Source organism: Drosophila takahashii, chromosome X, assembly GCF_030179915.1.
Source record: "Drosophila takahashii strain IR98-3 E-12201 chromosome X, DtakHiC1v2, whole genome shotgun sequence".
Taxonomy (NCBI): domain Eukaryota; kingdom Metazoa; phylum Arthropoda; class Insecta; order Diptera; family Drosophilidae; genus Drosophila; species Drosophila takahashii.
In genome coordinates, this window is record NC_091683.1 from 11,169,670 (window position 1) to 11,193,193 (window position 23,524).

Consider the following 23,524-nt stretch of genomic DNA (forward strand, 5'->3'; position numbering starts at 1 on the left):
ACGATCCCACGATCTGCGTGAGCAAATTCAATTAGCGTATCGTTCCAGCACATGCGGCTCTCTATTCCGATTCCGATTCCGATTATTCCCATTCTCATTCCCAATCCGAATCGGAATCCGGCGAAAGCTTAGCCCCGACCCCGTTCCAGTGCTATCTTCTATATTCTCTGCTTCTCTCTGCACAGAAAGAAAAAAATCATTAAGAATATGGAATATTTTATGGATGGATTTACTTCTCATTTTATTTTGATATCATATCATATACAGTTTCTTTCAGTGTCCCCTTTTGTCTTGGGCCCAACCATCTGCCCCATTCTCGAGCTCAGTGCGAATTGTGTTCTCGAAGCGTGTGGTTCAACCGTAGTAGTTTGTAGTTTTTCTCGTTTCTAGCTGCTCGCCCCGAAATTTATTTACACATTCCGACTTTCGAATCAGTTGGCTCTGGAATTGGAACCGACTGATTGAAGTGACAGCACTCGATTGTCTTTGGCCCTTGTCGGTTTGCCAGTGCCGAGTAGTTTGTTTAGCCTTGATTCGAAGGAGCTCTTCGCCAGGATGGCTGTCCAGCCGCAGGAGATTTCGCATGCCAAGCGCGCCGCCTTTCAGGTTCTGGCCGGCGGTTCCGCTGGCTTCCTGGAGGTCTGCATCATGCAGCCACTCGATGTGGTCAAGACCCGCATCCAGATCCAGGCCACTCCGGCGCCAAATGCCGCTGCTCTGGGCGAGGTGAGTGTTTGCTGGGGTACTCAAGATGGCAGATATGGGGGTACCAATATCTTGGGCATAAAGGAAAAATACCAGGAACTTTTATAGAGGTAAAGTGAGTGTAGAAAAAAATCAGAAAAATATTTAGCTATTCTAAAAATTATAAAATATTCTCATAACTATATATTAATCCAAAAATATATTTAATTCATTTAGTTATTCCCATTAATAGCCAGCTACTTCAGAAAAAATTCAACAGATATTGACTAAAGAAGCCATCTAATAGAAATTTAAAACAGGTATCCCAAAGATACGTTAAAGATTCTGCTTATAATTTAGGGAAATTAAATCAGAACTCAGGATCTGAAGAGGCCACTACAAAGATGTATCTACATAAATCCCCCTATCAGCTGTGCTTTGTTTTGGTTGGGGCTTTTCTTTTTTGGATAAGGGCAAAGCAAGGTCACGGACAAGCGCTCTCTGCATTTTCTCCACCTTCAACTGGCGCTCTCTCTCTGTGTTTACATTTCTCTTGCGAATGGCCAGACAATCCATATTTATCAGCAGTCGAAGCGAAACGCCGCGCTCCCCCGGAACACGCTTATCAGTCAGATGTACATGCGTATATATTTATATAGACAGACCCATGCCAGACATTCGCCAATCGGAATTATGCGCTGATAGCAGCTCGGCACTTTCCATTTTCTTCTTCCGACACTGGACACGCGTGTGGGCCATTAATTTGGGGCCAAGTGATAGGTAGAACTGCCTGGGAACTAACAGCTGATGAAAGAGCCTAGTTATAGCCCAATTCCTGGGAATTTCAACTAGGGCAACTCGAGAGGTCCACCTATCTAATCTGGGTGTTTTCTACATTTTTTCTGCTTTCGGAAATCTTTATGCTTAGAAGGCCTTTAGATAAGAGAGGCTAGAGCCCCAAGATTTTGAAAGAAATTGTTATATTATTAATGTTTATGGTTTAAAAAAGAAAGTACAAAAGTGTAAAGACAAAGAAAGAATTATTTATTTTGTTCTTCAGCTTAGAGTTTATGAGGAACAATAATTTGTGTGTGCAGACACCCCAGCATAAAAATGTCTCGATACTGCGACACAAGTTCTTTCTTCTCCTGAATCTTCTTCTCAGTCGTCGCGGCGCAATGATTAAACAAATTTACGACTGCCAATGAAAGCAGTCGAAGAAAGCGAAAGGGGGGACTAAGGGGGGAAATTAGCACGAATACAGCAGATAAATAGCAGATATCTGGAACAATGCACGCCGTTGACCGTTGAAATAGTTCCAGTTTTTCGTGTGGCGAGAATAAAGAGTGAAATGAAAATAAGCTCATATTTTGCAATGCAAGAAAACTAATTGGAAAATATATTTTGGCTTTAGTTAGTTTTGTTTAGTTAAAGAAAAAAAAATACATATTAAAAGTGAATTTGTGTCAAAATGATGAATATGAGTTTCTTTTAGTTATAGATTTAAATTCAGAAAAAACAACATTTAAAAAATGTATATATTGAGAAAACAAATTGACAAAAGATCAGATTGATATGTGCTGGTCAATTTTATTTTTTTAAAGATCAAGTTATTCATATCATTTTCTATTTTTTAAAAACCAATTTACTAATGAAATATCACCATTTTCCAGCTGCACTACAATGGTGTCTTCGACTGCTTCGCCAAGATGTACCGCCACGAGGGCATCAGCTCGTACTGGAAGGGCATTATGCCGCCCATTCTGGCCGAGACCCCCAAGCGAGCCATAAAGTTCCTGGTGTTCGAGCAAACGAAGCCCCTCTTCCAGTTCGGCTCGCCCACGCCCACCCCGCTGACCTTCTCGCTGGCCGGTCTGACGGCCGGCACTCTGGAGGCCATCGCCGTCAATCCCTTCGAGGTGGTCAAGGTGGCCCAGCAGGCGGACCGGCAGAAGAAGATGCTCAGCACGTTCGCGGTGGCCAAGGGCATCATCAAGCAGGACGGACTGGGCTTTCGGGGACTGAACAAGGGCATTACCGCCACGATGGGGCGCAATGGTGTCTTCAACATGGTGTACTTCGGGTTCTATCACAGCGTGAAGAACGTGGTGCCCGAGTACAAGGAGAACCATCTGGAGTTCCTGCGCAAGGTGACCATCGGTTTCCTGGCCGGCACTCTGGCCTGCTTCGTCAACATACCGTTCGATGTGGCCAAGTCGAGGATTCAGGGCCCACAGCCGGTGGCCGGGCAGATCAAGTACCGCGGAACGCTCAGCTCCATGGGCATCGTTTATCGCGAGGAGGGATTCCGGGCCCTGTACAAGGGACTCGTCCCGAAGATCATGCGCTTGGGCCCCGGAGGCGCCATCCTGCTGCTGGTCTTCGAGTACTCCTACGACTACCTGCTGCACAACTACTCCTAGTTGCCATGTCCTAATGCCCAATTAGATATTAAGAGGGCTCCCGCCTGTTCTGTTTTTTTTTCTGTTTAAAATATAATTCATAGGTAGCCGAGTAGTCGAACGGGAGTGGCATTTTAACGCTAGACTTCCGATTGTGATTCGTAAATAAATGTTAAAACCTCAAATGTTTTGTTTTCTGAATGTTTTGGGCAAAACGAAAAAAATAATGGCCAAAATGTGGAGTGTAATACACCGAAAAACTAATAATAAAATTCCCAATCGATTGGCATTAAAATTTTTTGCAATTAGCTATTTTCTATTTTGTACAAAAAATTGTGATGTAACCCCTTCCAAAAAATGAAAAAATTGGTCGGCAATTTAATTTTTTAACTTATTGGGTCGTTAGTTGTTCAAAACAATACGTATCTTCGATTTGGGACAATTTTTGGCAAAGTTACAGCAAAAAAACATAACATGAAAATCCTGTTTTAGCTGTTCAAAAAAGTAAGTATTTTTTGTCTGGCAAATGGGTAAAAAAAAGGTTTTACCACGTTACGATTGAAAAACCACGAAAAGACGTAATTTTTGTTCAAATGCAATCAATTCAATAATCGAATTGGCCCTGAAAATGTCTGCAATTGGTCTACTTGCAAAATAAAAATGAGCCTAAAAGTGACGCTATCTTGACACGCCGTTTTGAGCATATTTCAAAATTGAGCATGAAATTGGCGCTATCTTGACCAAAGTTTCCTAGTGGCTCTAAAACTGTAACCGTTTCCGCTCGGCACTAGCAAAGTTCACAACCATCAGCAAATGTTTAGCGGGGACTACAACCCAAAGCAGAGGTTTATCGAGGTACCCAACCAATACCAGGGCTCCTGTGTTTTAGCATGGACGACAACCATATACAATACAATCCTAGATTTAAGCAAGGTTTTGAACCAATACCTCTTTAATGTTAGCAAAGACCGCAACCCAGGTAAGGGCAAAAATAAGCGTTAGCAGGGTTCGCAACCAATACCAGGGCTCCACCAGTGGTTGCAGTTATTTTGCGAATAACCCTTGCCTGGCCACATTGCAAAAAGTGAAATTTATAACGAAAATAACCGACAAGAGTTAACCAGTTTCGCGCGGACAAACGAAGGCAGCTGCAAAAACGCGTAGAAGCATCAGCTCAGCGTCATTCAAAACGAGTTTCTGTAATTAGCATGCACACCAGTACCAGCAGCCACCGCTGATTTACGCTCATCGCTTGCCGTTTTTAACGATCTTTTATAGTCTCACCCTGCTCTTCTCTACGGGCGAAGCACTCTATAATCCGGGATTACCGATCACATGATGGCCTCCAGTCACGTCGCCTTCGTGGCCTGGGCGGTGTTTGCCCTGCTGCTGACGCACGGCGGCGGTGTTGTGGACGCCCGGCGTAACCAGGGCAATAACCAGCGCAAGACCTCCTCCTCCTCCTCCAGCTCCTCCAACTACGGTCACGTGACGCAGCCCAGCTACAACACGAATGGCCATGCAGCCGGCGGCAATTCGCATGCGGATGTGGCCAAGCTGAGCTACCCCAACTACAACTCCCAGCCGAATCGCCCAGCAGCAGCAGGAGCTGGAGCACCAGGAGCGGCCCCTCAACCGGGCTGGAATGTGCCGCAGGGTCCGCCGCCCGCCTACTCCGCCTCCAATCCCGCCGGCGGTGCCCGACCCAATATGCACGAACCGCCCCCGGCCTACCATGCTCCCAACTACGGAGCAGCTCCTCCGAGCTACGGAGCAGCCACCGGATCGAATCTGCATCAGCCGCAGTACTCGGGCGTGCCGGCTGGAGCCACCTACTATCCGGCCGGAGGACACGCCGGCGGCTATCCCTCGAACATACCCGCCGGAGCCACCTACTATCCATCCGCCGGACATGTGCCCATGGGTGGTGGCTATCATCCCGCGGCCGCTGCTCCGCCGCCGGGAGCCACCTACTACCAGGCGGGATCGGCCCTGCCACCCGGAGCCACCTACTACTCGGCGCCGCCACAGCAATCCTCCTCTGGCCTGGGCTTCGGTGAGTTCAGGGTGAAGTCATCCTCTTTGGCTGACTAATGTTAGCCTTAAATATTAACACAATTCGTGGCCATATTTGGTGTTATTTCAAGCTACACCACATTCAATACACATCTGTTTTCGCCGCCTTAATGATTCATTTCTTCACAGGCACTGGTCTGCTGGCCGGCGGCCTGGGCGGTGCTCTGCTGGGCCACGCCCTCACGCCCTCGGGCGGCAGCTCCTCCTCCTCGCAGCCGGTGGCCGCAGCTCCGGCAGCCACTGGCCAGGATCGCATCATCATCATCAACAATGGGGTGCCGGTGAATGCCAGCGATGGCACCACTGTGATCAATGCAGGCGGAGTGGCTGCTGCCCCCATGGCTCCTTCCAATGTTACCCAGGATGTAGCAGCAGCACCTCCCATGGCTCCAATGGCTCCCTTCAATCCCGAGGCCTCCAATATGACGGCTCCTGCAGCGGATGCTCCTCCTCCGCCGCCGGCGGCTGGCGGCATCATTTGCGTGCCCACCAAGGTGAACGAAACGGATCCGGCCGACAGCAGCAAGATGGTGGAGGTGGAGAAGATCGCCTGCTATCCGGCGCCTCCGCCGCCGGCAGCTCCGGCTGGCGAGGGACCGGCTCCGCTGGCTCCCATGGCGCCCGCCCAGCCGGGATCGCAGCAGGTGCAGCAGGCCCAGGATGTGGCGGCGCCCGTGCAGGCGTCCGTCAAGGCCAACACCAGTGGAGCCCACTCCTGGACAGGAGGAGTGTCCATGCTCCTCATGCTCTTCTGCGGAGTGATGGCCAAGCGCTTTGCCGGCTTCTAAGGGGAACGACGCTTCTGGAATGTTCCCAACCCCAATACTACTACTACCTACTGTACTGTACCTTCCTCCCCAGCTTTTTTCGCGTGGCCTTGGCCGGCAGGGTGGCTTATTTGTAAATCTACTTGCACGCCGCTGGCCAAGATCGATAATTCCAGGCGCTAATTGGACGAAAATTGTTAATTTATGCCGCACCATCTCCGATTGCAGTATTCGTGGATAAACAAGCTGGCCTCCCAGTTTAGAATTCCCCCTTTTCCAGCTCGGCCTTCAATTGTGATGATTGGGTGGGAATAACCATCCCCCAACCCAAGCTCAAAAGCAAAAACATTCGAATAAACCTAAACCGGTATATATGAATAACCCTATACGATATATGATATATGCAAACCCTACTCAAAAGACCCTCAACTAAAGACAAAGTGAACGCAAGTTCTCACTAAAAGTGTATATTTTTCTAGAATTGTTAGCGTAATTGTTGCTTGTTTTTTGTATTGTTGTAAGCAAACTACATGTATTTGTTGCACTCAATTGTTGAATTAAATAAAAATAAAAGCTTTCGCCTACACCCATAGCACTCGACACGTTGTGGTTTCATTTCGTTTGCATGCAAACGCCCCCCGATCCAAATGGGGAATTGAATATATAACGACTGTAGTTAATGGTCCGCTGGCCCAATGATGATGAACATCGCCGATTGTCCGGACTATTTTGGTGCGCCAAGTGGGTGGGTAAACAAAGGGGTTGACAAGGGGACGTACGGAAGACTAGCAAATATTTAGAGAGATAAAGAGATAGATGAACGACTCGTGTTCATCCGGAATATATATATATTCGCAAAGTTAATGGAGCTGTTAGAACAAAAGCTTGGTTATCAAAAGAAAAAACAAGCTAGAAAATACAGTTCCACTTGAATAACTTAAACCGGTATCTACAAATAACAAAAGACGATTAAAAACTTAATTATACCTGTATTTATGCTCTCGGTTTTCAATATAACTAGATCGACTTTGGTTTTAAGACTTGATGCATTAAGTGCACTTCCCCATTGATTAAAAAATTAAAAAAAAAAATACAAAAAGGTAAAATATCTATTATAACTAACTACACTTTAGACATGCCATCATATATCATAATATCATGAGTTCTCTTTCGAAAAAGATCCTCTGCCACAAATATTAAAAGGTAAGATATCTATCATAACGAACTACACTTTAGACATGCCATTATATATCATATCATTATGATATGATATGCCTTACAGGGCAGTAAATACTTTCACCACATTAGGCAACAAAAAAAAAACGAAAACCATCGCGAAATAAAGCGAGATGGAACTATTTGATCATTAAGCTTTTTTAGCGAGTATAAAAAGCACAACCACGACTAGCGAATATCTTAAAAAAAACATTCACCTTAGCAGCGATCATTAGAAAAAGCTTTTTTAATCGCTTTATATATCTAGAGATTTAAAATCTTAGAGGTTTGATCCCCCAATCGATTTTTAAGCTGTCAATCTATGATTTAGATTTCAGCTAAACAATAAAAACTACGATAATCTCGAGATGCACACACAAATGCTTTATTGCGGCGATCCCGAAGGGATTTTTTCCATGAGTTCACACCTTGTTGTTAGCTTATAAAAACACGCCCCCTGCGAGGGCGTGAGATGTATAATAAAAACGAATGTAAACCTAGTGTTGTTTCTGCTGTGTGGATCTGGATCGGCTGCATCCTTACTCGGCATCGTCGTCCTCGTCGTCGTTGGAGCTGATCCTGAAGTAGCGCAGCTCGTACGAGTCCTTCTCGTTGGCCACCACACGGATCCAGTCGCGCAGGCTGTTCTTCTTCAGGTACTTCTTGGTCAAGTACTTGAGGTAGGCCTTGGAGAAGTGCACGTCGGAGCTGACATGGAGCTTCAGCTTGGAGCGCTCGAAGGTGACGTTGTTGCCCAGGTTGTTCACCTTGCCGTTGACCTTGAGGCGGGCCTTGATGTACTTCTCCTGCGGAAGAGGAATGGGATGTTCTCGGGTTAGTTCTGCTGGAGATCTGCGGGTCTTTAGAAGGCAGCCTCTCCTTCCGGAGCTTAATGTCTCTGTCTTTGTTAAGGCCAAGAGTCGAGTGGGTAGAACAGAAGGCCCAAATAAAGAAGAGTGACCAATTTTTCAATGTGCCACTGAGTACACTGCCATCAGAGCGACGACGCATGAAGCTCACTCTCTGACGGCAAATCGGCGTGGCCTGTAAAGTGTGTGATTAATGAGATTAAGATGGTAGTTACCTGATCCTTTGGCGTTGCCTCAATCGATTCAGCGCCCTGCTAAGAAGCGCGTTCAGCGCATTCGGTTTGCCCACTAGCGGGTTTCTCAAGATATCAAACATATAGAGATAGATAGATAGAATCACCTAGCTAGTAAAGAAAACCTGCAGTGCCACGAAGCAGCGGACACCGTTCAGCAGGGCGCACTATGAATTTTGGCCTGAGGCGCCACGGCTGTGGACGCACTCAACCCAGGGCCCACCACGTGGCGGTACACATAGCACGGCTTGGCGCTGTTCACAGACGGTTGCACCACTGGCCAGTGCCAGGTCACTGGCGGTCAGTGGCTACCCCGTTGTGCAGTGCCCAGAGCCCCTTGACAAACTAGCGCAATTGGGAGGCGCTGCGGAGGAACACGCGAGTGCCGAAAAAGGCAGCGAAGGATTCGAAATCGGACATATAACTATAACCTACTGTTAGTGCTGTTCCAGGAGTTGTTAACCGCCGGCGGCACGGGTCAAGTCCGCTGGCAGTTTATCGCCAAATGGAGAGGCTTCACTGTAACCACAACTTTTTATCCAGAGCCCCTGGTTAAATTGGCGGGCAATGGAAAGCTTGGTGCGGTACAAACTGATACTGAATGGCGGGTTTTGCATACAGATCAATGCTTTCCAGGTACTTTTAGGTTATAAATATAGGTTTCTAGTGATCTTAGCTACTAGATTTCGATACCCAAAGGGAATCCCTTGAAAGCAAAGACCGCAAATGGCGCTCTACTTACGAAGTCGGCCACATCCATGATGCTGTCCTCGGCAATGTTGGTGCAGTCGATGGTGAAGCGCAGCGAGACCTTCTTCTTCTTCTGTCCCTTGCCGCGCAGCACGTTCTTCTTGACCACCTTGCTGGGCGCTGGGGCGGCAGTCTTGGCCTTGGGCTTCGGCGCCGCCTTGGCAGCAGCGGGAGCAGCGGCAGCGGGAGCTGCAACAGCGGCAGCAGCAGCAGCTACTGGAGCAGCAGCCTTGGCTGGAGCAGCCTTCTTGGCCGGAGGAGCAGCAGCCGGGGTGGAGGCGGCCTTCTTGGCGGGCGCAGCCTTGCCAGCGGCCGCAGGAGCAGCCTTGGCGTCCTTCTTGGGCGCAGCAGCAGCGGCAGCGGCGGCGGGAGCCTTCTTGGCGGCATCCTTGGCAGCTGCGGGCTTGGCGGCACCGGCGGGCTTAGCAGCCGCTGGCTTGGCAGCAGCGGCGGCGGCAGCCTTGGCCACCTCGGGCGCCTTCTTCACGTTCTTGGCGGCGGCGGCAGCGGCGGGCTTGGCGGCCTCTGCCTTGGGCTTCTCCACCTTGCCCTTGGCGGCGGCGGCGGCGGGAGCAGCCTTCTTCTCGGCCGGCTTGGCAGCGGCGGCCTTGGTATCACCCTTGTTGGTCTTGGCCTGGCGGAGATTAGGAGCGCACCGAAAAAAAATAAGAAAAACTATATATCACACACTCATTTCGGGGGAATGGCCAGCGCCCATTAGCGGAACACGGTGTTGCACAACTCGGGGCACCCGGGAGCACCATTTTAGAGCACCAGGGCAGCAGCAATTTCGCATTTCTCGGGAACTTACGGTTGGAGCCATCTTGTCAGTCGAAAACCACGAGGAAAAAGAACAGAAAGCGGAAACGGTGTCAAGAAGAAGAGAAGGGAAGAGTGGCCAGAGGCGAGCAGAGCGACTTTACCGAAATATAAGATGAGCAGACCTGTGTACGGTGGGTGTCCTCGCTAGCTTAGCCGCGACACCTTTACCGAAATATAACCTGGATAAGCAACCCTGTGTTCGGTGGGTGTCCTCGCTATATCGATATTTCTAAAAAATGGTAAAACTTCGATGTATCGATGTTTCTCCAGCCCTGCAGTAGGGTAGCCCTGCCTTTTCGTGTTGCTGATTCCAATCCGCTTAACTCGTGGCGAAATTTGCATTTACCATTTCGCAGACAAATCGCAGTGCAAAACAAAGTGAGTGCCCCGCAAGTCGCGCCCCTGTGAAGCCCGATTAATATTAGATTCAAAACTTTTCAGATGCCGGGCGTCGAGACGATCAAATCCTCCTGGGCGGATGAGGTGGAGCTGGACTACGGCGGCCTGCCGCCGACGACCGAGACGGTGGAGAACGGGCACAAGTACGTGACCGAGTACAAGTACAACAAGGACGACAAGAAGACGAAGGTGGTGCGCACGTACAAGATCTCCAAGCAGGTGGTGCCCAAGACGGTGGCCAAGCGGCGCACCTGGACGAAGTTCGGCGAGTCGAAGAACGACAAGCCGGGTCCCAATTCGCAGACCACCATGGTCTCCGAGGAGATCATCATGCAGTTCCTCAACTCCAAGGAGGACGAGAAGGCCAACGATCCGCTGCTGGATCCCACCAAGAACATTGCCAAGTGCCGCATTTGCAACGGCGAGCATTGGTCGGTCAATTGTCCCTACAAGGGCACCGCCATGGACACCAATCTGATGGAGAAGAAGGCCTCGGCCGCCGCAGCGGCTGCCGTGGATGCCCCCAAGTCTGGGAAGTATGTGCCTCCCTTCCTCAAGGACAGCCAAAAGGGCGGACTGGGAATGCGGGGACGCGATGATACGGCCGCCATCAGGATATCCAATCTGTCGGAGTCCATGACCGAGGCGGATCTCGAGGAGCTGGTGAAGAAGATCGGGCCGCAGAGCAAGATGTACCTGGCCCGCGACAAGAACACCGGCCTCTGCAAGGGATTCGCCTATGTGCACTTCAAGCAGCGCAAGGATGCCGCCGCCGCCATCGAGATCCTCAACGGACACGGCTACGACCATCTCATCCTCAGTGTCGAGTGGTCCAAGCCGCAGAACAATTAGTTCCCGTTCCAGTCCCGCTCTAAATACAAATATACCCGCGTTTACTGCTCACACGAGTTCGTACGGATCGATCACACAATTTGTCCCTATGCTATATAAGTTTGCTACAAATAAAAAGAGAAAACTGCCCTTACGGGGGCACCGAAAACGAGCTTATCTAATGGATTTTCATATCGGTAGATGAACTATTGGGAAATTTAAATTCTGGCTTTCCTTTTTGAGCTTCAGACAATCTAGCTGTCTCCCTCATTTTAAAAGTTATAATGTGGAACTCATAATTTTGTGTTTATTTATTAAATGGTACTCAATAGCAGGGGCCTCTAAAAATTAATAAATATAATATTAATATTTATATTACTTAATATCTTAGGCTCATTTAAAAGTTATAATGTGCAACTCATAATTTTGTATGTATTTATTAAATGGTACTTAAAAGCAGGGATCTTTAAAAACAATGAACCACTAATGATAAAATTATTCAGTTATAAATAAAAAAAAATACTTCTTAGTAAATATTAATATTTATATTGCTTAATTATTAATGATTTAATCGATCTGTTTACTATTGAGCACTTTATCGAACTCGAGGTCACTTTTAGTTGGTTATAAATAACTCAACAGTTTCTAGCATTTCAACTTAATATTTTAAATTTAGTAATCAGTAATTTTACCCACTTTTCCCACTGTCAGTGCCCACTGTAGGGAGCATGACCTCCTCCGCCGATCTGGCAACGCCACTATGCATACGAAAAACAAAACTGTTTCCTTGTTGTTTTTGTTGCCTGTGTTTGCCAGTCGATTTGCGTAAATTGTGTTTGTTTTTAGTGGGCTAAAAATAGAGATCAGATGCCGCAAAATATTCAAAAAGCATTCGAAACAATATTTTTGATCTTCAGGTGTGCGCTCATTTTCAGTCGTCAGTGAGACGGGCCCCCAGGCGAAGCAATGGCCAGTTCCTCCGCATCCAAATCCGCCATCTCAGCGAAATCGAGAAGCGGAAAGAATGCGGCTCCGCAAATCAAAAGGGGTCAGCGGATCCTCACGGAGAAGCCCTTTGCCTTTGTCCTGAAGTCGCAGTATCGCCTGGAGCGCTGCGACAATTGCCTGGAGGCGTGAGTATATCCTCCCAATCTTTGTAATCCTCGTAATCCCCATAATCCCTATAATCCCCCTACAGAACCAAGGTGCTCAAGTGCTCCAACTGCCGGTACGTGTCCTACTGCCATCGCTCCTGCCAGATGCAGGCGTGGGCCCAGCACAAGCACGAGTGCCCCTTCCTGAAGAAAGTGCATCCGCGGATCGTTCCGGATGCGGCCAGGATGCTCTGCCGCCTGATCCTGCGCCTGGAGCACGGCGGCGATCTCATCCGGGGCTACTACGCCGAGCACGGCTCCCGCAAGTTCCGCGACCTCATGTCCCGTGGGTGAGCCAAGCTAGTATCCTTTGCAATCCCTGCTAATCTCCTTGGTAATCCTCAACAGACTATGCCGAAATCAAGAACGATCCCAGGCGACTGGAGCACCTGGACTCGCTGCACGCCGTGCTCAGCGACATGATGGCCGAGAGTCCCAGCACGGTGCCGAACAAGACGGAACTGATGAGCATTTACGGTCGTGTAAGTGGCCAGAGGCACCTGTGCGAGCGGTCAGGAGCGGATCCAGGTGAATAGGGGGAAAGGTATAGTGATCTTAGCCCCCGGCAGCCGCTCCTGGTCGCCGCCCCAAATTAGAATTAGGCGCCCTGCCAACGAATTGATCATCTATTTTCCGATCTCCGCCCTTGCAGCTCATCACCAATGGCTTCAATATCCTAGACGCCGAGATGAACTCGATTGCCACGGCCATTTACCTGGGCGTCTCGATCACGGACCACAGCTGCCAGCCGAATGCGGTGGCCACCTTCGAGGGCAACGAGCTGCACGTGCACGCGATCGAGGATATGGAGTGTTTGGACTGGTCCAAGGTCTTCATCAGCTACATCGATCTGCTGAATACGCCGGAGCAGCGGCGTCTGGACCTCAAGGAGCACTACTATTTCCTCTGCGTCTGCAGCAAGTGCACGGACGCCAAGGAGTCCAAGGAGATGCTGGCCGCCCTGTGTCCCAATCGCAATTGTGGCGCCGGGATCAGTGTGGAGCGAACGAATTGCCCGCGTTGCGATGCCGGGATCAGTCCCAAGCTGAGGAACGCGTTCAACGAGGCGATGACCCTCACGCGGCACAATCTGGAGCACATGAAGGACGTGGCCTGTGAGTTGGATGGGTTAAACCTTCTTTGATATCTTTTCTCACTCCATTTACTCCGTATTCCCCAGATCTGGATGTTTGTAAGGTGTGCCTGGATAAGCAGACCGGCGTCTTTCATCCTTTGAACGTTTGGTATGTAAAGACTTTGGACTCGGCCTTTGAAGCCGCCATCGAAGTGGGCAAGTGGGCCGATGCTTTGGACTATGGACAACGCCTGTTGCCGGGCTTCCGGAAATACCACGGCCCCTGGAATCCGCTGCTCGGCCTGCTGCACATGAAGCTCGGCAAGATCCAGCTGTACGAGAACCACGCCAAGGAGGCCCTGCACCATTTGGAGGAGGCCCAGCGCATCCTGACCGTCACCCATGGCCGAGATCACCGACTGCTCACCGAGCAGCTGTACGTTCTTATTCTTCAGGCCAGACACGAGGCGCACTAGCATTGTTATTATTACTTTAAATAAAGCTTAAGATAGAGAGTGTGTGTTTGGATTGGTTAGGCTCAGATGACACATTTAATTTTAAGCCCCAATTTATTGTGACAATTTTTCATTTCTGTGAGTTTAAATAAGTGCAAACGAGTCAGGATTAATATGATATCGCGCCTTTATCATTGGTGTTATTGGTAGAACAGTCAAAAATATTTGATTCTTTCTCGCGCTCGTTTGAAGTCACATTAAAGAAAAAATGCTACAATAAATTGACGTTAAAAATTGAATGTGTATCTGAGCCTTAGAATAAGTAATCGCAACTGGTAAATCAATTTAAGACGTGATATATAATTATTTACAACTCGATATTATCAAAATATATTTCAGTAACTCCATTCCTATGCAATCTGCGTGATGGCCTTGGCCCGACGATCCGTGTCCTGGAAGAGCGCCCGGATGAGGTGCCTGATCTCGTCGGCGTTGTAGCTGGCGGTCAGCGGCCCGGCGCCGTCGCACCACAGCTCCGTGATCTCCTTGAGCGAGGCGTTCATCATGGCCTTCAGCTGCTGCAGCTTCAGCCAGCTGGGCACTTGCACCACTTCGTTTGGCTCGCCGAAGAGGGCGGGCGCCCGCTGCAGCACCACGTCGATGAGGTCGCTCAGCTCGCAGGCCATTGTGGCGGAAATGTCGCGCAGCGTGAAAACGCGACGGATGAGCTCGGCGACAAAGGTGTTGATCAGTTCGCAGAAGGTGGCATTGTACACTGTTTCCGGCAGCACATTGGCCCACACGTTCTTGAGCAGTTCCAGTTGACGAAGGCACTGGCGCACCAGTTTCAGAGGAGCGGAGCCCAGGGTGTGCGGACTCTCGAACTCGAAGCCCTGCATGATCTCCATGAGAATGGAGGATTGGTAGCTGACCTGCACGCGGAAATGCTGCTGCCCTGTGGCCTGCAGCGTCTTGGCTAAAGCCGCCAAATTCTCGATCTCCTTGCTGGCATGCTGGGCCACCCAGTGGGTCAAATACAGGCAGTTGTTGTGGAACAGCACCGCCTGCTGGGGAATGCTGTCCAGCAGCTTGCGGTGCACCTTGGGCACCTCATCGATGTAGGTGTGCAGCATGATGGAGATGACGCCGGTCAGGGGATCCGCCTCGCTCTCGCCCGCCTTTTCCGTGGGCTGCCGCAGGATGCGGTCCATCAGCTTGACGTAGTCCTGCCGGGAAATATATTATAAGTAATCTAATCAATATTAATTAGTTACTTGATTACCTGCGCACTCTTCGAGATCATGCAGCGCGGGAAGAGGAAGGGATCGCTGGCCACCTCGGTAGGCCCGTTGTTGGCCGCCACCAGCACCATGTCCTGCAGATCCCGCTGGATGATCTCGCGCGCCGTCTCCAGGACTCGCCGAAACAGTCGATTGCGGTAGTAGGTGTCGTACTGCTCGACAAATCGCCCCAGTGCTCGATCGTGCTCGGGATTGATGAGGAAGCAGTCGGCCAGCAGCTGCTCGAACTGGGTGACATCCTCACACAGCGTCGCGGACTGGTACTCCTCCATGGTCTCGGGCACAGCCGGTATGAGGCACTCGTCCACCAGCAGCTGCAGCATCTTGTCCTTCACATGATCCCCGATGATGCTGAACACATGCTGTCCGCTGGACGACACGCTGCTGTTGATCCCGGCCAGCGTTTGCAGCAGCAGCCGGAAGTTCTCCAGCACCTGCTTGTAGTTCGGACGCAGCTGCTCGGAGCTGGGCTTGCCGGTGGCATAGGAGAGGGAGAGACGAACGTGGGACCCAGAGTCGGCATCTTCTTCGCTATACTCGGCCATCACGGGCCGCAGGATGAGCGGCTCGATGCAGTTGTCCAGCAGGAATTCGCAGAGCGCGGCCGGATTGTAGGGCTCCTGGAAGAGGGCCTGCACGATGTCCTGCAGCTGGGCCTGATCCCGGCTCACCTGCAGCGTGACGCAGCGCGAGGTGGGGAAGGACTTGCTCTGCAGCTGCACCAAACGATCGAAGCGCTCCTGGAGCGTCTGCTGCAGCAGATACGCCTGGACGTGGTACTTCACCTTGATGGTCTCGTAGCAGTCGAGCGCCTGGAAGACGCGTCGCACCTCGACCGAGGCCACCGGCGGATCAGCATCCTCGCCATAGACGAAGGCCCTCAAACGGCTGACCAGATCCAGGATGGCCAGGTAATCCTTGGTGGCCTTCTCCTCCTCCACGCACTGGAACAGCTCGTCGATCTTGAGCACATGCTCGCTGACCGCCAGGCCCAGGAGGATCTCGCGCAGCTGCCTTCCACTCCGCGCCAACTTGGCATTCGCCTCCTCCAGGGCGCCCAGTCCCTCGGAGCCCACTGTCTCGAGGAGATCGTGGATCTCCCGGCTCAGCGAAGCGGACTCCTCGAGGAAGAGGTCCGGCGAGGTGTGGTTGGGCATGAACTCCGTGTAGTTGTCATCTATGTGCTTCTGGACGCGCTCCTGGAAGCGATTCACCCGCGTCAGCACTTTCAAAATGGCCGATTGGGTGGCGTCCACGCTGGCGCATCCGTTCCCATTGCCCTGGAACACCTCCGCCAGCAGCTTGGAACGCGGCACCGCTTCCTCCATTTCCTGATCTCGTCCTGGTTCCTTCCTCCTCTAGGCAAATTATCGCGAAAGACAGGGTAAATTCCACAACTTGTTCGGTGGCGACTCTATCGGCGAATAGCGTTCAAAAAGCCGATAACTCTTTAGCGCTGTGCGGTTAGCGTTAAATCTAGCGGGAAAAGGCTAGATTGGGAACCAGAGTGGGATTCTGACCTTTTTTGAACCATAAAATATTTAATTTTCACTTTTAAGCTTTAATAAATAAAATATAATATTTTTGGTAAAAATTAGATTTTTTATTATAGATTTTTTGCTGTAACTTGGAGAAAAATGGTGCCAAATCAAAAAGGCGCACTGTTTTGTGCAGCTTACAACCTAAATATTAATATCAGTGCACTTTGCGACTGATTTGGGAAAATTCACTTTTGACCAAATTTTCTCTTTTTTTATAAGGGGTACCATCATAATTTTTTGCGACAAATGGCAAAAATTACAAATTTCCAGGTTTAAATGCCAATCGATTGGGAATTTAATAACGAGTTCAACGAGGTATGACATTCCATATTTGGATCATTATTTCCATTTTTATAAACAAAATACCAATATTAAATACTAATTTTTTTGGGGTGAAAAATCAGGATCATGATTTTTGGTAAAAATTTGATTTTTATTGTAGATTTTTTGCTGTAACTTGGACAAAAATGGTCCCATATCAAAAAGGAGCACTGTTTTGTGCAGCTTACAACCTTATAATTAATATCAATGCACTTTGCGACTGATTTGGGAAAATTAGTTTTTGGCCCAATTTTCGCTTTTTTTTTTAAGGGGTACCATCATAACTTTTTGGGAAAAATGGCAAAAATTAAAAATTTTCAGGCTGAAATGCCAATCGATTGGGAATTTAATAACGAGTTCAACGAGGTATGACATTCCATATTTAGATCATTATTTCCATTTTGACCAAAATACTTTTTTTGTTTGGGTTATTATTCTTTGTAACAGCACTACTGTTGTTTTTCCTGTTCAAATTCGAGCTTCAGTTGTGTTCGAGGTTGGAACAGACAAATTACAACGTTTTATTTTAATTCCATTAAATTTTACCTAAAATAAGTAGCCATAAACTAGCCACAACGACACACCCGCTGGCCAATCGACCTATCGAAGGGCGGACGGACCAATCGATAACTCCGCCATTTTTGAAAATACTGGCAGCAACAATGTATTCGTTTGCTGGCGTCGCATTCCTTTAGCTTAAATTGCTGGGCCCCAAAAATTGCCGAAAGTAACGTAACCGCTCTAGATAGCTCTAGATAAAACCAAAATTGCCTGTTGTCCGGGGCCACCGCGGTGCCTAGTTGCTAGTTCCTAGTTCTTCCCTGTGTTCCTTGGCTGAAAAAAAACGGTGAGTTCCCGGTGGAAATGGCGCCAAAGATGGTCAGTGGTTGGATATCAGCATATTATAGGTTATCCCTATTTGGCAGATTAATCCCCCCCTCGCAGATGTCCGGCGAGGATCCCAGTTCCGTGGCCGTGGCCCTGCGCGTGCGCCCCCTGGTGCAGTCGGAGTTGGACCGCGGCTGCCGGATCGCCGTGGAGCGTTCGGCGGACGGAGCTCCCCAGGTGACGGTCAACCGGACGGAGGCGTACACGTACAACAATGTCTTCGACATCGGGGACACCCAGAAGGACATCTTCGAGAGCTGTGTGCAGGGCAAGGTGCAGAAGCTGCTGCACGGCTACAATGTCACCATCCTCGCGTATGGACAAACGGGCTCCGGCAAGACCTACACCATGGGCACGGCCTTCAATGGTGTGCTGGACGATCATGCCGGTGTCATTCCACGTGCCGTTCATGATATATTCCTGGCCATCGAGGATATGCGCGAGGAATTCCGCTTTGCGGTCACCTGCTCCTTCGTGGAGCTCTACCAGGAGCAGTTCTTTGACCTTTTCTCCAGCCAGAAGCGCGAGAAGGCCACCGTGGACATTAGGGAGGTGAAGAACCGGGTTGTCATGCCGGGTCTCACCGAACTGGAGGTTAAATCCGCCCAGGAGGTCACCGATCACCTGATGCGCGGCTCCGCCGGACGAGCTGTGGCCGCCACGGCCATGAACGAGACCTCCTCGAGATCGCATGCCATCTTCACGCTCACCCTGGTGGCCACCAAGCTGGACGGCAAGTATGAGGGGGTTGGTTAGTCATCCCTAGGGATCCCTAGTCACTCTCTATCTCCGGCAGGCAATCCGTCACCACATCCCGCTTCAATCTGGTGGATCTGGCTGGCTCGGAACGCTGCTCCAAGACCCTGGCCAGCGGGGATCGCTTCAAGGAGGGCGTGAACATCAACAAGGGCCTGCTGGCCCTGGGCAATGTGATCAATGCCTTGGGATGTGAGTGTTATTACCAGGGCTCGGAATTTAACACACATGTTAAAAACATGTTAAATTGTATTTTACAGTGTGAGCAAAGTTTTTTGACATGTGTGTCAAAAACAAAAGTGTTAAAATGTGAAAAATAATTGTTAACACACACACAGCTCACTTGTGTTTTTTACACAATGTGTTATTAACACGACGTGTTTTTTGCACACTGTGTTTCTAACACAAATGAAAATTACATTTTCTAGATATCTTGATATCTTGATTGTTATTTTTAACCGTTTCAAAGCATTCATTTCTGACGTTTTAATGTTAAAAACATGTTGTGTAAAAAACACGTCGTGTTAATAACACGTCGTGTTAATAACACGTCGTGTTAATAACACGTCGTGTAAATAACACAAATAAACTGTGTGTGTTATTTATGTTTTTAACATATGTCAGCTACAATTTTTTACACACTTGTCAAAAACTTTTTTTGAACTTAACACTTTGACATTTAACATGTTAATAACACAATTTTTTTACAGAGTGTGTTATTTTCCGAACCCTGGTTATTACCATTAATATTTAGTTGAAAATCTAATGATATCTCGATTCCAGCTGGCCAGGCCGCCGGCTACATACCCTACCGGCAGTCCAAGCTGACGCGCCTGCTGCAGGACTCCCTGGGCGGCAACTCCATCACCCTGATGATCGCCTGCGTCAGCCCGGCCGACTACAATGTGGCCGAGACGCTGAGCACTCTGCGCTACGCGGATCGCGCCCTGCAGATCAAGAACAAGCCGGTGGTCAATCTCGATCCGCATGCGGCGGAGGTCAACATGCTGAAGGACATTATCCAGAAGCTGCGTGTGGAACTCCTGGCGGGCGGCAAGATGAGCAGCTCCATCACCAGCGCCGTTGGAGCTGCTGGCTTGGGCTCTCTTTCCGGCGAGGAGTCGCTGGCCGGGTCCATGGCCAATGCGGCCGAGAATCAGCGGCTCAAGGAGCAAGTGCGCAGCCTGCTGGACAGGAACAGGAAGCTGCAGCAGGAGCTGCATCACTCCCTGGTCGATCTCACCGAGAAGGAGATGCGCGCGCACATTGCCGAGCAGGCTCACGACAAACTGCGCGTGCATGTGGTGCAGCTGAAGAAGCAACTGAATCTGAAGGAAGGAGACGCTGAACTGCGCGAAATCTCACAGCTGGTGGACCTGGTGGACGATGAGCTGCAGCGCACGCAGGAGGAGCTGGAGTCGCAGGGCCAGGAGACCCGCCAGCAGCTCAGCAGTCGCTCCCAATCCGAGAGGGACGGCGACTCAGGTAGCTGTTCGTCGAGCGGCGGCGATGAAGCCCACTCCGAGGAGTTTACCAACAAGCAGCTGAACTTCGCCGGCGAGCTGCGCAACATCAATCGCCAGCTGGACCTCAAGCAGGAGCTGCACGAGCGCATCATTCGCAACTTCAGCAAGCTGGAGTCCGAGGACGAGGACGCCAAGCTGCGGGCGTGCAACCAGAAGATCGATGGCCTGGAGGCTGAGCGACGCGACCTCATGGACCAGCTGCGCAACATTAAAAACAAGGACACCTCGGCCAAGATAGCCGAGGAGCGACGCAAGCGGCTGCAGCTGCTCGAGCAGGAGATCTCCGAGCTGCGCCGCAAGCTGGTCACCCAGGCCAACATGCTGAAGATGCGCGAGAAGGAGCGCGAGAAGATCCAGAATCTGAGCGGCGAGATCCGGGCCATGAAGGAGTCCAAGGTGAAGCTCATACGCGCCATGCGCGGCGAGTCGGAGAAGTTCCGCCAGTGGAAGATGGTGCGCGAAAAGGAGCTCACCCAGCTGAAGAGCAAGGACCGCAAGATGCAGTCGGAGATTGTCCGCCAGCAGACGTTGCACTCCAAGCAAAGGCAGGTGCTGAAGCGCAAGTGCGAGGAGGCCTTGGCGGCCAACAAGCGGCTGAAGGATGCCCTCGAGCGGCAGGCCTCGGCGCAGGCGCAGCGCCAGAAGTACGCCAAGGATCATGGCTCCTCCTCTAACTCGCACTCGAAGTCCGATAGCTGGGTGGACCGTGAACTGGAGATCATACTCTCGCTCATCGATGCGGAGCACAGTTTGGAGCAGCTCATGGAGGACCGGGCGGTGATCAACAATCACTATCACCTGCTGCAGCAGGAGAAGACCAACGATCCGGCCGAGGCCAAGGAGCAGGCTCGCCTGCTGGCCAATCTCGAGGAGGAGCTGGAGATGCGCAATGCCCAGATCGCCGACCTGCAGCAGAAGATCTGCCCCACCGACCTGGACACTCGGATTCGCTCCCTGGCCGAGGGTGTCCAGAGCATTGGCGAATCGCGCGCTGTTAGCAAGCAGCTGCTCAAGACTCTGGTGCAGCAGCGACGCCAGCAGGCGGCCAGCCTGAATGAACAGCGCACGGCGTTGGATGAGCAGCGCACGCAGCTCCTGGAGGCCCAGCAGCAGGGCGAGGCGGCCAGCAGGCGCCTTCGTTCGGTGGAGACCGAGCATCAGGAGCAAATGCTCGCCTTGCAACGAGCCTACGAGGAGAAGGTGGCCGTTTTGATACGGACAGCCAACCAGAGATCGGCTGAGATTCAACCGCCGGCGGAGCAGGAGAAGCAGCGCCAGCAGGTGCTCGAGGAGATCCTCAGCAGCCGCGAGGCACTGCAGCAGGAGCTGGACGCACTGAAGGCCCGCACGAAGTCGAAGATCAAGGCTGTGAAGGCCGAGCCACAGAATCTCGATGAAAGTTGCCAGCTGGTGGAGGTCAACGAGACCATCGAACTGAGCGATCTCAGCGACGATCCCGACTGGTTGCCGGAAACATCGAAGGCCAAGGTGAGTTGCTGGCTTGGTTTTATATATCTTCTGCAGGGTTCGTAAAATATCTTTATACTTATAGCTCTATACTGCTTTCTCCCCAAAACATTTTCCTCATTTTTGACACTTTGTGAGGAAAAAATGAGGAAAATATTAACCAAAATAATGCTACTAACACCAAATTTGATTAAAGTACTTTTTTCTATTATCTAGACTTTAATGCAATTCATATAGGTTATATCTTTTGTATCTTCTGTTAAGTCTACCACCGATTAAATACTTTATTTCATCACTCGTGAGGAATATTTTTTTCCTCACTTTTTCATCATTTTATTTTCCTCACTTATGATGAATATTTTTCGATCAGTGAGCGATATGTATTTGTTTGTATCGTGATTGATATTTATTTATTTTTATCATAGTCGGCTTGTTTTTGAGGGATATTTACGAACCCTGATTTTCTGTCATTGATAATCCCGCACTAATGCTTTCCACAGAAACTTCAGGCGAACTCCAGCCGCAATGCGACTTTAGCCGAGAATGTGACCACTACCGGCAATGCTTCCATCCAGTCCCTGAACTCCACAGCCGCCACGGAGGATGGCAAGCGGGGCAAGGGATGCAAGTGCCGGACCAAATGCAACACCAAGCGATGCGGCTGCTTTGTGGCCAACCACGGTTGCTGCGACGGCTGCGTTTGCAAGAGCAACTGCCTCAATCCCGCGAACGCCAAGGAGCAGGCGCCGCAAAACGGCGAGGGTGACGGTGGTGGTGGTCAGCAACCAGCGAGCACGGATGGCAATGGGGATTCGGCGGAGGGCGAGGAGGTCGACGACGATGAGGAGCACCAGGCCACCAAGGAGAATCCCGTGAACTTCTCCACGCCGCAAACGCCCGGCAAGGCGAAGCGACCGCTGATGGAACCACCGCCAGCGGCACCATCCACGCCGCTGGGCGACCTGAACGGACTGGAGGACCTCAATGGACCCAAGTTAGCAAGGTTAGCAAGATTACATGATGCCCTAAGAACACAATGCAGATGTCTGCTTATAATTTTCAGAATGTCGGGATTGGCCTTTGCCACGCCGAAGAGGAAATTCTTTTGAAGCTTCAAGGAAATCGGGAAACGGAAACGGAAGTGGAAGTGGAAAGGAAAGAGAGGAGCAGCGAAGTCAGCTTGTTTCCAAGAGCCAGATTGAACTTCTTTCAATATGTTTATGTTATCGTTTATCATCCAAGACTGTATGAATCATCCACTTTTTATAATATAGTTCCAATAGCTCATTTTCGGCTGATCTGAGAACTGATTTTAACTTGCAAAGCCCAGAAATATATCCCCTTTAACCTAGTTTTTAAATATTTAGGTAGTTTTAACGGGACCTTATATGGCCTAATAATCATTTTATTTCCACACCCTTTACTATTTCTACCATTTTAGAAGGACTGTACTGTGCTGGAGATACATGATAACGAGAGAGATAGCTATATGCATTACTTCCCTGAATACCTATATACCTATTTCAAGAAGCTAAGATTGAGAGAGTGATATAATATTGACAAAAATGATTGATTTTATAAATGTTTTAAGGAAATATTCAAAATTAATAAAAAAATTGGTATATTCGAGTTCTAACATATATTGACCAAGAAACCCTCCAATAAACTCTATTTTTTATAAACTTTTTTTCTCGTTTTATTATCTTGCTGGCTATTACCCCCGAAAAGTTCCAAATAAAAGATGACGTGCAATTATATTTTCGACATTTTATTATTGTTTTTGTATTTGGTTCTTTTTTCATAACAGTTTAATGTGTGTGCGCTCTTTTTGGGATTTACGAGGTGATTGCAATGCACGTGTTCCATATTTCTGGGGGGTGTATGTTGGGCGTGGGTCTCAAAGCACCGATAACAGTTAAACAGAATGTCAAAGAGAAACGAGGGAAAGTGGACTAAAAACGGATTACTAAAAAAAATAAAGAACAGAGAAAT

General features: G+C 49.6%; 7 protein-coding genes across 9 annotated transcripts; 5 read left to right on the forward strand and 2 right to left on the reverse strand.

The window, feature by feature from the left end:
• Positions 1-312: 312 nt before the first annotated feature.
• LOC108055825 (mitochondrial 2-oxodicarboxylate carrier) lies at positions 313-3,271 on the forward strand. The gene is made up of 2 exons (XM_017139361.3): positions 313-726; positions 2,358-3,271. Exons 1-2 carry the CDS (start codon positions 556-558, stop codon positions 3,105-3,107), a joined length of 921 nt encoding a protein of 306 aa, XP_016994850.1. The 5' UTR covers positions 313-555; the 3' UTR covers positions 3,108-3,271.
• Positions 3,272-4,152: 881 nt separating this feature from the next.
• Positions 4,153-6,529, forward strand: LOC108055824 (transcription initiation factor TFIID subunit 4). The gene is made up of 3 exons (XM_017139359.3): positions 4,153-4,285; positions 4,365-5,142; positions 5,292-6,529. Exons 2-3 carry the CDS (start codon positions 4,422-4,424, stop codon positions 5,948-5,950), a joined length of 1,380 nt encoding a protein of 459 aa, XP_016994848.2. The 5' UTR covers positions 4,153-4,285; positions 4,365-4,421; the 3' UTR covers positions 5,951-6,529.
• Positions 6,530-7,505: 976 nt separating this feature from the next.
• On the reverse strand, positions 7,506-9,940 carry RpL22 (Ribosomal protein L22). The gene is made up of 3 exons (XM_017139356.3): positions 9,808-9,940; positions 8,989-9,630; positions 7,506-7,950 (listed from the first exon to the last, which is right to left on the reverse strand). Exons 1-3 carry the CDS (start codon positions 9,817-9,819, stop codon positions 7,684-7,686), a joined length of 921 nt encoding a protein of 306 aa, XP_016994845.2. The 5' UTR covers positions 9,820-9,940; the 3' UTR covers positions 7,506-7,683.
• A 102-nt stretch (positions 9,941-10,042) lies between these two features.
• eIF3g1 (eukaryotic translation initiation factor 3 subunit g1) lies at positions 10,043-11,225 on the forward strand. The gene is made up of 2 exons (XM_017139313.3): positions 10,043-10,196; positions 10,260-11,225. The coding sequence occupies exons 1-2, from the start codon at positions 10,077-10,079 to the stop codon at positions 11,067-11,069; spliced, it is 930 nt and encodes a 309-aa protein (XP_016994802.2). The 5' UTR covers positions 10,043-10,076; the 3' UTR covers positions 11,070-11,225.
• Positions 11,226-11,843: 618 nt separating this feature from the next.
• Positions 11,844-13,792, forward strand: Smyd3 (SET and MYND domain containing, class 3). Its single transcript, XM_017139347.3, has 5 exons — positions 11,844-12,181; positions 12,247-12,488; positions 12,551-12,684; positions 12,855-13,317; positions 13,383-13,792. The coding sequence occupies exons 1-5, from the start codon at positions 12,015-12,017 to the stop codon at positions 13,751-13,753; spliced, it is 1,377 nt and encodes a 458-aa protein (XP_016994836.2). The 5' UTR covers positions 11,844-12,014; the 3' UTR covers positions 13,754-13,792.
• Positions 13,793-14,072: 280 nt separating this feature from the next.
• Positions 14,073-16,471, reverse strand: Zw10 (Zeste-white 10). The gene is made up of 2 exons (XM_017139346.3): positions 15,015-16,471; positions 14,073-14,958 (listed from the first exon to the last, which is right to left on the reverse strand). Exons 1-2 carry the CDS (start codon positions 16,359-16,361, stop codon positions 14,143-14,145), a joined length of 2,163 nt encoding a protein of 720 aa, XP_016994835.2. The 5' UTR covers positions 16,362-16,471; the 3' UTR covers positions 14,073-14,142.
• A 903-nt stretch (positions 16,472-17,374) lies between these two features.
• Positions 17,375-22,821, forward strand: Klp3A (kinesin-like protein 3A). Of its 3 annotated transcripts, XM_070218464.1 has the most exons (6): positions 17,376-17,742; positions 17,822-18,520; positions 18,580-18,731; positions 19,323-21,553; positions 22,033-22,535; positions 22,596-22,821. In XM_070218464.1, exons 2-6 carry the CDS (start codon positions 17,841-17,843, stop codon positions 22,639-22,641), a joined length of 3,612 nt encoding a protein of 1,203 aa, XP_070074565.1. In that variant the 5' UTR covers positions 17,376-17,742; positions 17,822-17,840; the 3' UTR covers positions 22,642-22,821. The 3 variants fall into 3 exon arrangements, with proteins under 3 accessions (XP_044251169.1, XP_044251168.1, XP_070074565.1); XM_044395234.2 differs by having other exon boundaries at positions 17,375-17,742; positions 17,804-18,520; positions 22,033-22,821; XM_044395233.2 differs by having other exon boundaries at positions 17,375-17,742; positions 22,033-22,821.
• Positions 22,822-23,524: the final 703 nt, after the last annotated feature.